This window comes from Canis lupus, chromosome 25 (genome assembly GCF_048164855.1).
Source record: "Canis lupus baileyi chromosome 25, mCanLup2.hap1, whole genome shotgun sequence".
NCBI classification, from domain to species: Eukaryota; Metazoa; Chordata; class Mammalia; order Carnivora; family Canidae; genus Canis; species Canis lupus.
In genome coordinates this window covers 3,225,462-3,240,536 of record NC_132862.1, presented here as the reverse complement: position 1 = coordinate 3,240,536, position 15,075 = coordinate 3,225,462, and the positions used below count along the sequence as shown (strand labels likewise).

The 15,075-nt window shown below is 40.1% G+C and overlaps 1 protein-coding gene across 5 annotated transcripts in view; it reads left to right on the top strand.

Moving 5' to 3' along the window:
- Positions 1–15,075, top strand: part of SCN8A (sodium voltage-gated channel alpha subunit 8) — a 178,593-nt gene that overhangs the window by 111,275 nt on the left and 52,243 nt on the right. For all 5 annotated transcript variants that reach the window (XM_072797858.1, XM_072797855.1, XM_072797859.1 and 2 more), the window contains exons 12-13: positions 1,100–1,462; positions 14,390–14,522. In XM_072797858.1, coding sequence (XP_072653959.1) covers positions 1,100–1,462; positions 14,390–14,522 — 496 coding nt within the window. The remainder of the gene's footprint in view (positions 1–1,099; positions 1,463–14,389; positions 14,523–15,075) is intronic.

Genomic DNA, 15,075 nt, shown 5'->3' with positions numbered 1-15,075 from the left:
AAATCTTTAAAAAGAAAGGTGATCAATAAAATATAAGAAAGCATAAAAATATACATTAGCATACAGTTCTCTAGAGAATGTGGAATTGGAAGTATGAGTTGAAAGAGAAGAAAATGAGAAATTTGTAAATGATAAATAAAAGTTATTTTTTTTTATTTTATTTTATTTTATTTTTTTTAAGATTTTTATTTATTCATGAGAGAGGCAGAGACACAGGCAGAGGGAGAAGCAGGCTCTGTGCAGGGAGCCCGACTTGATCCCAGGTCTCCAGGATCATGCCCTGGGCTGAAGGCAGCGCTAAACCGCTGAGCCACCCAGGCTCCCCAAAAGTTATATTTTTAAGTGTCAGTGCTAGAAGGCATCTTGGTGGCTCGTTTGGTTAACATCTGACTCCTAGTCTCAGCTAGGTCTTGATCGCAGGGTTGTTAGTCCAAGCCCCAAACTGGGCTCCACACAGGGCGTGGAACCAAATAAATAGTACTGGGAATTCTATAACTTACAAATATTTAAGCTTTTGATGAAAAAAAAATGTCGACTTTAAAATGGAGTAGGAGGGAACATCCATAATATTCAACTTCAAAAAGTACTTCAAGGCCACTGTTGGCATAGGACTCCCCTCCCGGGCATGTACTCATTGAGAGAATACCAAGAGATAGAGGCCACTTAAAAATTCTCCCCTTTTTGCCAAGCATAGCATAGAGTCTATCGTGGGTAAATGACAGGCCCACGTCGTGTGAGCTCACAGTAATGAGAAATAGACCCAGCGATGTGTTTGCCTGTGGATTAGCTGCATAGAGCACAAGATCAAAGCATCATTGCATTCATGGGTGACCAGTCCAGTTTTTCTAGGGTTAGCTGGTCGGAGTCGCGTCCCAAGGGTATGGGGCAAGAAGAGAGTGATGAGGGGTGTTGGGTCGTTGTACACACGCACCATCCAGAAGTGCCGTCAGGGAACACTGTGCTCCGATACCAGGAGTGCAAGGACAGGGCCAGGACGTGGGGGGTGAGGGTGAGGGTGGGGGGCAATGCCTTTGCTCAGGCTGCGCAGGGGCCCGTCTCACACCTGTCTCTGTCCTTCTCTGTCTCCCTGTCCCTGCAGTCTCTGCTCAGCATCCCGGGCTCCCCGTTCCTCTCCCGCCACAACAGCAAAAGCAGCATCTTCAGCTTCCGGGGGCCCGGGCGGTTCCGCGACCCGGGCTCGGAGAACGAGTTTGCCGACGACGAGCACAGCACCGTGGAGGAGAGCGAGGGCCGCCGGGACTCGCTCTTCATCCCCATCCGGGCCCGCGAGCGCCGCAGCAGCTACAGCGGCTACAGCGGCTACAGCCAGGGCAGCCGCTCGTCGCGCATCTTCCCCAGCCTGCGGCGCAGTGTCAAGCGCAACAGCACGGTGGACTGCAACGGCGTGGTGTCCCTCATCGGTGGCCCTGGCTCCCACATCGGCGGGCGGCTCCTGCCAGAGGTGAAAATAGATAAGGCAGCTACCGATGACAGTGTAAGGAAGTACACGCACAGCCCGAGGCTAGGCATGGCAGGCTGGCCCGCGCCCTCCTCTTCTCTCCGGCCTGGCCCCACCGCCCCCATGCTTCTGTCTCTCTTCTCCCTCCTGGTTTGGTTCTCTCTCTCTCTCTTCGGCCCTCCCTGTTTGCCCTTCCACTTTATTCCCTGCTCTGTCTCCCCCCCATCCCTCCTCCTTCCTTGTTTCTGTTGCCCTATTCCATCAACTCTTCACTTTATTTTACCTCTTTTCCTTTCTCTCCATCTTTGCAAGTCTTTATCAGCCTACCCGTTTCCCTCTCCCCACCTGCTTTGACTGAATGCCTCTGGCCAGTGGATCCTGCCCGGATGGAATGAGAATGGCATCCTGCCACCACCAGTGACCAAGTCGGAGCCGGTTTGGAAACTATCATTGCTTCTGTCCCTCCCACATCCTCTCCTTATAGGGAAACAGCCTGGAATTTAAAGCTCTTATCCTTCTATTCAGACAGACAGACAGACAGACAATACAGCTTAGAATGATTTTCCATGTCTCCTCTGTAAGAACGAGATGTGATTTTTCCAAAGAGGAACGTGGGTGCATGGTGCTGCGGGCAGGGAGGTGTACATCAGAGAGAGCCAGGCAAGGAGAGGTTAGGGAAGCCAGTGCAGAACTGGAGCTAGACATTCAAAAGGGATTGAAATGGAAATAAATCAAAGGAGGGAAAAGTGGGAGGTTGGGGCAAGAACACATGGCGTATGGGGGAGGAAGGAAAAGGGAAGCAAAAGATGAATTTTAAATGTAATCAAATGTCAGGCTCTGGAGGAGCTGCATATAATAGCTTCGTAAAATCTCTCGTCTAGGGGTTTGAAGAATGGCTCCCCTCCTTGGGAAAAGCCATCTCTTAACATTTCTTTAAATTCTAAGCTGTTGATACCTTTTTTCTAGTTTCAAATTCTTATAACCTCAGTGATCCTAATCCTCCGTACCTCTAACTCCTTAACTTCCCTCAGCCCTTCCTTAGCTGGCGTAAGCTCCTTGAGATAGCATGCCAGTCCGTTTCGTTCTAACACTTCAGTTTCCTCTAACACAGCACGAAGACAGCCAGTCCTTTAATTAGCATGATGCATGTGTGGAGGGAAACCGGACAGTCAAGGATGGAATTATTCACAATGATCTGTTTTTAACATTTCAGGATAGTTGTTGACTATATAGATACAAATTCAAAAGGCAGTTAGGATGTGTCTGACGTCTTGTCTCTCCTGCCTTTTTATTTAATAGCAAAATACCCTCCCCCACACACGTCTGTTTAGCTCTTTACAAGCTAAAAATTATTTTTACATTCATTATTTAATTTGCTCTGAATAAAAATTCTGTGAGGCTGATTAAGTGGAGATCATTATCCCTGTTTTTGGATGGGGAAGTAGGCTCAGAGACTTGGGGCTCCTTTAGGTCACACAGCTCATTTTTAATAGAGCCAGAGCTTTAGGGAAAACTCAGTCTTCTCTTTCTCAATTTTAATGTTTTCTCTGTTTAATCACATGGAAAACTGTTTCCAGTTTCTGGAAAACTGTTTATTTAATATCCACTAAAATAGGAATGATAATAATAAAGTGGTTCCAAAATCCTCCTAAAACTAGACTGTTGACCAAAATAAATGTTATGGATGATCATCTTTACTTTAAGTATAATTTTTGATTGTCCCTGATTCTATACCTAGAGGTAAATCTTTAGACTCCATAATTAGACAGTTATATTCTCTGAAACAAACAAGAGATGATTATCATCAGAGAATGAGGGGCAGGTCAGCATGAGCAGTACAGTTTGGGCAACTCAAATGTTAAGAGACTTAAATTCTGATATCCTGGACAGTTTTTTAAATACGTAAGCCAAATAATACATCTTGCTTTTTCTTTGAAAAAAAAAAAAAAAGATATTAGGAAAGGTAGCCAGGAAGGTGGCGACTGAACTTCAGCTGAAGGCAGATGAGCACGTTTGGAGGTTTTGTTTTTGGGTTTTTTTTGCAGCTTCTGTTATAATGTGTGGGGGAAAAAATTTGAGAGGCAGTTGAGCAGATGGCTATGGAAATAAGGCTGTCTGCAACCGCCTTACATCGTAGCCTACAGAGTGCTACCTTTGGGTTTGGGGGGGCCTACACACTCAACACCTTCTAAGCGCTCAAGACACTCTTTGCAGTGGTCCCAAGTGATGATGGTGACAGATTTGAGGATTCCCAAGGCCAGGAGGGCAGATCCCAGCATGACAGGAAATGAGGTAGGCAGGACTATTTCATTCCCAAAGGCTTCATAACTAGGAAAAGCTATTTCATTAGAAGCCATAAAGAAGCACTTCCTAGCTGCTAATGGTGTGGCCGTATACATAAGTTCTATTAATACACCAAAAGACAAAACAAAACAAACCCAGCCTGCATAGAGTTAGTGTGTATCAGATCTATAGAAAGACAAACTATTGACTAGAATTTAACAGTAGTTGTTGCCTTTGGAAGGAGAAATTACAGGTGACTTTTTTTTCTTCCTTACACTTTCCTGCTGTTTACAGTTTTCTACAGTGGACATAATAATTATAGCCACCATATATTGGGTTCTTGCTCTAGTTATGCTAAGCACTCTATATGCATGATCTCATTTAATTTCTTATAACCATTGTGTTCAGTAAGTGGTTTTGTCCTATTAACAGGTGAAGTTCAGAGCTTTAATGACTTGTAGCGATGGAGTCTTCCTGATGTCCAAGAGACCTTCCTGGCTGCTTGAATACTAGCTTCTCTGGGAAGTGGAAAAAACATTTATCATTTGTCTTAGAATGATACAATTGATTTACTCATGTTATATGAAGCCCAGGCCAGAGGAGCAACAAATACCTCTTTAGGCTAGAATATAGCGCGATTCTTACTGTCAAAATATTTGGGATTCGTCTCCATCCATGGATTAACTCCCCTTTGCCTGAACCACTAGAGTGCTTCCGTAGTGTGCTCGTGCTCTGTGGAGTTGTATAGGAGCTGCTGAGGCCCACAGGCTGGTCTCATCAGTATTGATTCTTAGGCTATGCCACACCTGTATTTTTTCCTGAGATTTACATTAAAAATATAATATTCTCAGAGCACCTGGGTGGCTCAGTGGGTGTGAAGCCTCTTTTTTTTTTTTTTTAAGATTTTATTTATTTATTCATAGACACAGAGAGAGAGGCAGAGACACAGGCAGAGGGAGAAGCAGGCTCCATGCAGGGACCCCGATGTGGGACTCGATCCCAGGTCTCCAGGATCACACCCCAGGCTGCAGGCGACGCCAAACCGCTGCACCACCAGGGCTGCCCAAGCCTGTGACTCTTTTTTTTTTTTTGCCTGTGACTCTTGATTTGGGCCCAGGTCATGATCTCGAGCCCCACGTTGGGGCTCCATGCTCAGCAGGAAGTCTGCTTCTCTCCTTCTCCCTCTGTGCTTCTCCCTGCTTGTGCTTGTGCTCCCTCTCCAAAAAAAAAAAAAAAAGGAAAAGAAAAACATAAAATACTCCTCTCTGTGGAAAAAAAGATGTTGAGACATGTAGAGTTTCATCAGAAAGTATTTCATCTGTTTGTTAATTATTGGGCTATGACTGGTGATTGTTTTTCTATAGTTTGGGAATTTTTGCTTTTGCTTTTTGCTGAAACAGAGGACGAGGGGACTTTTCCCATGTCTTCATCTCTAAGCTATAGCAGTATGTGAGAATCTCACCACTCATAGAGAAAGCAGGTGCTGCTGACAACCCAGAAATCACAAGTAACTCAGAAAGCATGTTGTGCTAGCTTGCAGATACACAAGCATTATCTCCTTGAATGCCCACAGCCAACAGACACTACGTTCATGTGCATTTCACTGCAGAGGAAACCGAGCCTTAGAGAAATGAAGCAACTTGTCCAACACCCGACAGTAAGGGAAGGGGCTCAGGCAGTGTGACTCCAGAGCACTGGCCTGTAAGCAGTGCGCGCACCAACCCTGAAGCCTAAGTTCTTCAGTTTACTTACTGATGTCATCCTGGGAAATAAACGTAACCTCTCTAAGCCCATTTCCTTATCTATAAAAAAGAAATAAAAGGACTGATGCTATAGGGCTATTTTAAAGATTAAATATAGTAACATTTATAAACCATGAAACATATTACTTGGCCCATTCTTGGTGTTCAGAAAGCCAATTTCCACTTATTGCCCTATACATTTTTGACCTTTTTAGCCCTGAGAAGTAGACATTAGGATTTCTTCTGAATTACCTGACTTGGAGAGGTTTGGATTCCTTCTAAAATCCTAAAGAACCTTCATCTAAGAAGAAGAAATTATTGTACAATTATTTTAAAGCAGATTAACTACAAAAATTTGAGAAAAGCTTGAACAGGAGATAAATGGCTAGGTTCTAAAGCTACTTCTAAAATGCTCTAAATTTTAGTTCCAAGGAAGGTCATGCCTGATAAATTTCCATTAGTACATCTCTACGGAAAAAGCAGTGTAGTTGAGCTTCCTTGGGCAGATCTATAGAGACATGGGCAGAATCTGCCATCTGTAGGTGTTATAGGATATCTCTTTGTGAAGGACAGCTACAATTAAGGAGGTTGGAAGTCTGGGCTAAATGTCCTAATAAAATTACTTTGCATTTGGGTTGAGAGAAACGGGACAAATTTGTACTGAGTTTAACTTTCAAAAAATGTAATTAAGGTTCTCTGTGGCTTCCTCTGTTACTGATAGTTTTACGTGAAAGTTCCTTAGAGGCTGAATTCTAAAAAGGCAGAAGTTCCTGCCTTTAAAACTTCGCTAATTCTCCTCTTTCCTCCCCAACAAAGTACAACAAAACAAAAGAAGTAAACACCTCCACTTACAGGACTGAGAAATGACCTAAAGAAATAGGGAAGGGGAAGGGAAAGAGTATGGTCCTTGAGTCTCAGCATGGTTGAAGGAAGAAGCTCTCTCCCTCCCTCCCTCCCTCCGTCCCAGATGAGAAGAATTGAGCAGCTGAGCCAATAGCAGAGACACACAAGCAGATTCTGAGGGAAGGGTGCCTCTGGAGCTGCTGTACATGGGAGAATCTCCTCCAGCTTTTCTTCCCTCCAGTTGGCTCGAATCTGACACAAGAAACAACAGCCACCAACGCTGATGGGGAATGTGAAATGGTGCGGCCACTTTGGAGAACATTGGCAGTTCCTCAGAAAATCAAACACAAGACTTAACCATATGATCCAGCAGTTCTACTCCTAGGTAGAACTGAAAACAGGTGTTCACACAAAAACTTGTACATGAATATTCTAAAATCATTATCCATAATAGTCAAAAAGTAAAAACTACCCAAGTGCCCATCAACTGAGGGATGGGTAAATAAAATATGACACATCCATATTATGACATATTATTCAGCCATAAAAAGGAATGAGATATTGATAGGTGCTACAGCATGAATGAACTTTGTAAGCATTATGCTCAGTGAAAGAAGCCAGGCACAAAGGCCACATAATATATGCTTCCATTTATATGAAATTCCCAAAAGAGGCAAATCTATGGAGACAGGAGGCAGATTATTGGTTGCAAGAGGTTGGGTAGAGGTGTGGGTTGGGAATGGCTACTAACAGGGACTGTGTTTTTCTTTGGTATGACGGAAATGCACTGGAATACATTGTAAATATACTAAAAACCACTGAGCTGCACATTTTGAAACAGTTAAAATGGTGAATTTTATGTCGTGTTGTCCTTTTATGTCAGTGTTGTGAAAGTTGAAAAAGAAACAATAGCCTGGACTTTCAGTGCCAGCTTTCAAAACCTCACTGAGGGAAGAAGGATTTCAGGAACTACCCGTCCATCTTGGATTCCTGTATACCCTGGTTTTAACAGATTCGACTTTCCCAGTATAGGTCTGTTTTCCTCTAGATACTATCTAAGCCCCCAGTTAGTGCTTAACACTTTTAAGTAATGTTCTTCATAGGCAGTTTTAGTTTATATCATCTTAGGTGGTTAACAGTGATGAATATATATATGTTTGCTCCCTATCTCTCTATTAATCAGTCAGATCTGATGAATATTGAGTGACTCCATGTTCAGACAATGACCAGACCATATATTAAAAAAAATAATAAGACTTTCACCCCCAACCTACCCAAGAAACCAACCCCCTTATCAATGATCAACGACCCAGGCAGCCAGCCTGCAGTAAGTCAGACTTGGAGAGAGCCAGATTGCTATCATAGTGACAATCCAGTAAGCTAACTTCTATAACAGTCAGCTCCAAATGGTCAGGACTTGATTAATGCCTGACAGTTTCCCTAATTTTTGTTTATGTCTTCAGCTTAGGACCCACTAGAGAAAGCCACATCAATCACCTAGTATGCCCGGCTTCTAGTTAGCCCACCTACAGCTTCTAAGTGCCAGCAACCTTGACATCAAGGCACACTGGAAGCCTTCCCTTTTTTGCACTATAAAGCTTTCCCATTCTACCTGCCTTTGAGCCTCTGGCAAAACACATGTGATGGTGGCTTACTCCCTACATCAAGCTCAGAATAAATAGCTTTTGCTTTTCCCACTTGATAGATCTTCATTTATTTCTACGCTACAGATAACATACATATTACATACACACTCCATATTCTTTCTCAAAGGAATTCTACTGCATAATCAGTATTGCAGTAGTACATTGGGTAACCCTCAGCCCGGAGTTACCAAAGATGTGGGCCTAGAGGTGGTGGAGCAAGAGCTGTCCAACCAGCTGAGAGTCGTCCCCTAAACCCCTTTGTACCATAAGACTCTCAGAAAGTACCCTTTCCTACTCAATCCCCTCACCTCTCTGAGCAACTTCTTCTGTCATGTATTACCATAGATTCGTTTTCTTACATTTTTAAGGACTCGTACAGTGTGTTTTTATTTGGCTTCTTTCACTCAACAAGATGTTTTTGAGATACATTCATACTGTCAGTACTTCATTCCTGTTATTGATGAGTATTGATAAGGTAATTCATTGTATAAACACACTCCAATGTGTGAATCCACTTTCCTGTTGATGGACATTCAGATTGTTTCCAGTTTTCATTGGTATGAGTAAGCTTGCCAAGAGCGTTCTTGTACAACTCTCTTAATACTCCTGCCAACAGTGTGGTAGAATTCCAGTTGCTCCACATCCTAGCCAACATTTGGTGATGTTAGTCTTTGATTTTAGCATTTTAGTGGGCATAGACTGTATCTTACTGTGCTTTTAATTTGCATATACCTGCTAATTAATGATGGTGAGCGTCTTTTCATGTGCCTATTGGCTTCTCATAGATCTTTTATTAGTTGCTTACTTAAATTTTTCGCCCATTATTTTTTTTAAGATTTTATTTATTTGACAGAGAGCGAGAGAGCACAAGCAGGGGGAGCAGCAGGCAGAGGGAGAGGGAGAGGCAGGCTCCCCACTCAGGAGGGAGCCTGATAGGGGGCTTGATCCCAGGACCCCAGGATCATGACCTGAGCCAAAGACATGCTTAATGTACTGAGCCTCCCAGGCACCCCTCTTTTGCCCATTATTTGTTTTTTGTATATTATGGATATAAGTCATTTCTCAGATACATAAATGTTTAATTTTGATCAAATCTAATGTATCTTTTTTTTTCCTATTGGATGTTTTTTGCATCTTGTCCAAGTAATCTTTGCCATTACCCAAAATTATGAAGTTATTTTCCTTCTATAGATTTTACAGTTCTGAGTTGTACATTCAGGTCTCTGAGCTCAATTTTTTTGTATGAAATTAGATAGGAGTTGACTTAGATGAATATGTAGTTTTTCAGTACCATTTGTTAAAAAGACTAACTTTCTCTATTGAATTGACTTGGCACCTTGATCAAAGATCAGTTGATGTATATGTGTGGGTCTGTTTCTAGATTCTGTTCTGTTGCCTTGATTGGTTTGTCTATGCTTATTCCAATACTACATTTACTTAATTACTATAACTTTATTGTCTTGGAATGAGATAGCATAAGCCCTCCAAACAAACAAACAAAAAAACATTTTAAAGATTATTAAATAATCTCCTAAGAGATTATTTTGCTATTTGGGTATTTTTTTAAAACGTTATTTTCAGGGATCCCTGGGTGGCTCAGCAGTTTAGCACCTGCCTTCGATCCAGTGTGTGATCCTGCAGTCCCGGGATTGAGTCCCGCATTGGGCTCCCTGCGTGGAGCCTGCTTCTCCCTCTGCCTGTGTCTCTGCCTCTCTCTCTCCCTCTCTCTCTGTCTCTCATGAATAAATAAATAAAATCTTTAAAAAAAAATAAAAGGTGATTTTCCTATTCTAGATCCTTGGCGAGTCCCCGTATATTTTAGAATCATTTTTTTGGTCAGTTTCTTCAGAAAAGTCTAGAATTTTTATAGTGATTGCACTGAATCTATAGGTCAATTGGGAATAGTAGACATCTTAATTATATTGAATTTTTCAATCTGTGAATGTGTAGTTTTCATTTATTAAAGTCTTCTCAAGTTTCTCTCAGCAAAGTTGTATAGATTGCGGTGGTGGTCTTGCCCATCTTTCATTAGATTTATTCCTTGGTATTTGTATTTTTTTGATACTGTTGTAAAAGGCATAATTTTAAATTTTTTATTTTCAAGTATTTATTGTTGCCAGAACATAGAAATATAGTTGATTTTTGTATATCGACCTTGTATCTCATGACCTTGATAAAATAACATTTTGGTTCCAATAGGTCCTTTTTGGTAAATTCCATAGAGTTTTCTACCTGCATGATAATATTTTCTGTGAATAACAGCAACTGCACCTTTATGCCTTTTGTTTATTTTTCTTGCTTTATTGCACTAGCTAGGACTTCAGATACAAAATTGCAATGAAACACCTGGCTTATTCAGTTAAGTGTCTGCCTTCGGCTCAGGTTATGACCCCAGGGTGCTGGGATCGAGTGTGCGTTGGGCTCCTTGCTCAGCGGGGAGCCTACTTCTCCTTCTCACTCTGCCACTCCTCCTGCTTGTGCTCTGTCAAACAAATAAAATCATTTTTTAAAATTGCATAGAAATGATGAAAGCAGGGATCCCTGGGTGGCGCAGCGGTTTGGCGCCTGCCTTTGGTCCAGGGCGCGATCCTGGAGACCCGGGATCGAATCCCACGTCAGGCTCCCGGTGCATGGAGCCTGCTTCTCCCTCTGCCTGTGTCTCTGCCTCCCTCTCTCTCTGTAACTATCATAAAAAAAAAAAAAAAAAGAAATGATGAAAGCAGACATTCTTCCTTGTTTCCATTTTTAGAGGAAGATTTCATGTTTCACCAAGAAGTATAATGTTAGCTGTAGGTTTTCATAGATGTTCTTTATCAGAAGTTGCTACATTCTATTCCTGGCTTGCTAAGAAATTTTATTATGCAGAGGTGTTGAATTTTATTAAATGTTCTTTTTCTGCATCTGTGAGATAATTAGATGATTTTTCTCCTTTATCCTGTTAAAGTGATGAATGACATTGACTTTTTTCCTAATGTGAAACTAGCTTTCCTGATATAAACCCTGTTTGTCATGATGTATTATCTTTGTCTATATCACTAGGTTCTATTTGTTCATGTTTTGTTAAGAATTTCACATCACTGTTCATGAGGGATACTGGTCTCTGATTTTCTTTTCTTGTGGTGTTTTTGGCAGATTTAGTATCAGGTTATACTAACTTTATAAAATAAGTTGAAAAGTGTTCCCTTATACTCTACTTTCTGAAGGAAGTGGTATTAGTATTGGTATTATATCTTCTGTAAATATTTGGTAGAATTCACTTGTAGAGTCATCTGGACCTAGAGTTCTCTTTATTGTAAGCTTTTTTAATTACAGTTTCTAATGTGGGCTATTTAGATTTTCTATTTCTTCTTCTATCGGTTTTGATAAGTTGTGTTTTGATAAGTTTGTCCATTTCATACAAAGTGAAATGACATGAAGTTGCTTACAATATATTCTTTTTTTTTTTTAAGTTTAGACTACTTAGATATTTGGATTTGTTACTCTACCATATCTTATCATACTCTGACTAATATAAATATTGTACAGAAGGTTTCCATCTTATGATGGTTCAACTTACAATTACAGTGTATTCTTATTACCCTATATTAATGCCTGTAGAATTGGTAGTAATGTCCCCATTCCTTTTTCTGAAAATGACCATTTGTGTTTTCTCTCTTTTTTCTTGATCAGTCTTGCTAGAGAATTATGAATTTTCTTAATCTGTTTTTAAAAAACATTTGCCCTTCTTGATTGTTGTTTGATTTATGAATCTCCATTCTTATTTTTATTCTTTCCTTTCATCTACTTACCCACAGTTTAATTGGGTCTTTTTCTTAATTTCTTAACATGAAAGCTTAGAGCATTGATTTTATATCTTTTTTAGATTCTATTATAAGCATTTAACACTGTAAAATTTTCTCAAACCATTGTGTTAGCTGCATTCTATAAACCTATACTATAAATAATGTATTGTTTTCATTATCCTCAAAGTATTTTCTAATTTCCTTTGTGATTTCGTCTTTGATCCATGGATTTTTAGAAGTCTGTTGTTTAATTTACAAATTTAAAGGGATTTTTCTGAGTATCTTACTGTTACCACAAGACTTTTCAATGGAATCAGTTATTTGGATCTGTGGTAAACTGTTCTTGCCCAGGTGACATGATGACTTTCCCTTTTTACCCTCTGAAATTCCCTAAGTATGGTCTTTGAAATTTCTTTTCTTGGTGTCTTCTTTCATTTCTTTATTTTTTGAAACTGAAGATATGTTCCTTATGTATGGAACAAATTTCAACATGATGGAAGTTATCTCCACGTATATCTGCTATGGCTTGTTTTCAGTTTACATAGAAAGATATAAATAATAATTGTTCCATCTTACTATTAAGTTTGGGATAAACTTTTCTTTATGTGAATTTTTAAAATCCAAGCTAAAAATTATTTTAGCCTTCAAATAGATACCACTAAATAATAATCTAATGATTTGACTAGGTCCTTTAGACAGCATTTCTATTAGCTTTGTTTAAGGTTAATGTTATTAAAGTCTGAAGAATTTATGTCTTATTACATCCAGCAAGTCCAGAAAAACAATAAGATATACTTTGAACCGAAGCAGTTTTAAATGCAGTTTCGTCCATTCTTGACAAATCAGCCAGTCCATCAGATCTTACAGTACCTTGGGATTCAGCATTATGAAAATTATCTGCCTTGTACTGTAGATTTGCAGAGGACAGCTCAGTAAAAATCTAGAATGAATAAACTCCAGAAACAAGAGTGTCCACTGTATGGGGCCTTTCTGGGTTCCTTTTTAGATGATTGTCATTTTTAAAATAGAGTAGTTTAATCTGATTTAGTAGGTGTCACGAATATCAGGCTGGGAATTGCAGCAAAAAGTGGTTTATCAAAGAAATATATCTTACTATTAAATAAAAAAAGAAATCTATCTTATTATTACCTGAGGTACTGGTCAACACATTATCATTACATATACAGGTGTTTGTATAGTTATGCAGCCAGAAATTCCCAAGGAAATCACCTCTTTTTCTTTTCCATTCTTCTGTAGCTCTGCCACAAAACAAAACCAAACCCTAAGGTAAACCAGATGTCTGAATCAATGAAACAGTTTGATCAAACACTGTAACAAGATAAATTATAATCTGCCAGAAACTTTCTTCTGTACTGTTGTTAAAATCTAATCATATCTAAGGGCAGAAAGGCTTTCTGATGTAGCTCTCTAGAGAAATTATTTTCTTTTCAAAACAGCTGATCAGATGTACTTCTCTAGCTTCATGCAAACACATATCTTCCCTGTTCTCTGAGAGGTGGTGACTGTCTCTGCCCTCTTACCTTCACAATGCAAGGGACAGTCAACATTACATGATAAAATAATATAGTGGATGGCATGGCTACTAGAAAGCTAGCTTTTAAGCCACTACGTTAAGGCTGATCTAATGTAGTATATTCAGGTTAGCACAGAAAGGACAAGCAAGGGGACGTTCAGGAGCACTGTGCTATAATCTCCCATACTGGTGGTGCCCACAGTGGAGTATGTAAAAAAATATTTTGTATAACAGCCTGATGGTGTTTTCTGCTCATTTTGTTTGATTGGGAATTTGAACATTGTGGGCTAACTTACAACATAAAATTTTATAAGGGCAAGATAAACATATATAGTGCTGTATATGTAATTAAAATAGGGAAACCCTTACCATACTTCCTGACAGTGGCTTGGAGGAGTGGCTTGGCGTATTGGGGTAGAACTTCCACTTGTTAACATTCAGTTGGGCCCAGGTTTGACATTTGGAAGTGACAGTTTGAGAGAGTGATGGTGCCTCCAACCCATGGAGGAAACAATGTCTACATTACTCAGTATTGAATAGAGGTGAATTTGACTTATTTTACTGTGTGGTCCAATTCTAGCCAGATGCTGTGGATATGAGACTGAGACAGGAAAACTCAGGTTCTACTTTGGACGGCATTGCCCCTGGAGATCTGGTCTTTCTACTCCGTGCTAGGAATTGACTAGATGAGGTGTTTGGGACCCAGCCAGATTCTTTGGTTCGGTGTAGATTTGTACAAACTTAACCTGTCTTGTCTATGTAGAGCTATGTAGAGCTAATATGGTCTATATTCTAGGCTCATCTTGCTTTCTTTGGAGATAGATTCAGTGACTGGGTTTTCTTTCATGAGATTCTGATTGAATCTTGTGAATCTATGTAGATTTGTACAAACTTAACCTGTCTTGTCTATGTAGAGCTAAGGATGATACATGGTCATGTTCCCTTGTACATCTTGAGGTTAATTAGGATTGTAGAATCAAAGTAAAAAGATGTCATGAAGAGCATATGTTTCTTCTGCTCACACTCTGGACTATCTGTCCAGTAAGGCCCTGCTTTAACATTTGTAAGACTTTACTCACCTGATTTGCTATCTTTTTCAGGCTACAACTGAGGTGGAAATTAAGAAGAAAGGCCCTGGATCTCTCTTAGTTTCCATGGACCAACTGGCCTCATATGGGCGGAAGGACAGAATCAACAGTATATTGAGTGTTGTTACAAACACACTAGTAGAAGGTATGTGCCCTTGATTTCAGTCAAAGCTGCCAAGATATCAATATGTAGTGTGCATGATAAATATAATCCCTGTCAATTGGCCTGATTTTTTCAAAAAGAATCCAGCATTCCAAATCTGCATGCAGAGAATCAAATAAGGATTTCAGAGCTGCTACCAGCATCATACAAAGATAGGTAAGAAATATGAAGGAATGATAGTCAAGAGTGAGCTAGAAGATCTCAAGAAGACCATAGTGGTCCTGAGGAGCCAGTGGGGTGATGTGAAGCATAAACGATATAGACAGAAGAACTGTGAAGATATGAAATGATGGAATCCCCCTCGTGCCCTCTGCCCCAAAACATACCTTCTTCCTCTTTTCCTTTTTAGCTACTACAACCCTTTTGGTTTTCCCTGAAGGACTAATGTACTGTGCATTTTGATTATACCCAATTCTGTCTCTCATCAAACACCCCCACATATCCATAAATATATTTGATGTGTGAATAGGTAAGCTGAAACCCCTCTTACTTCGGCACTCTGTATCACAGGGAAAGAGCAGCCACTGTTGAATCA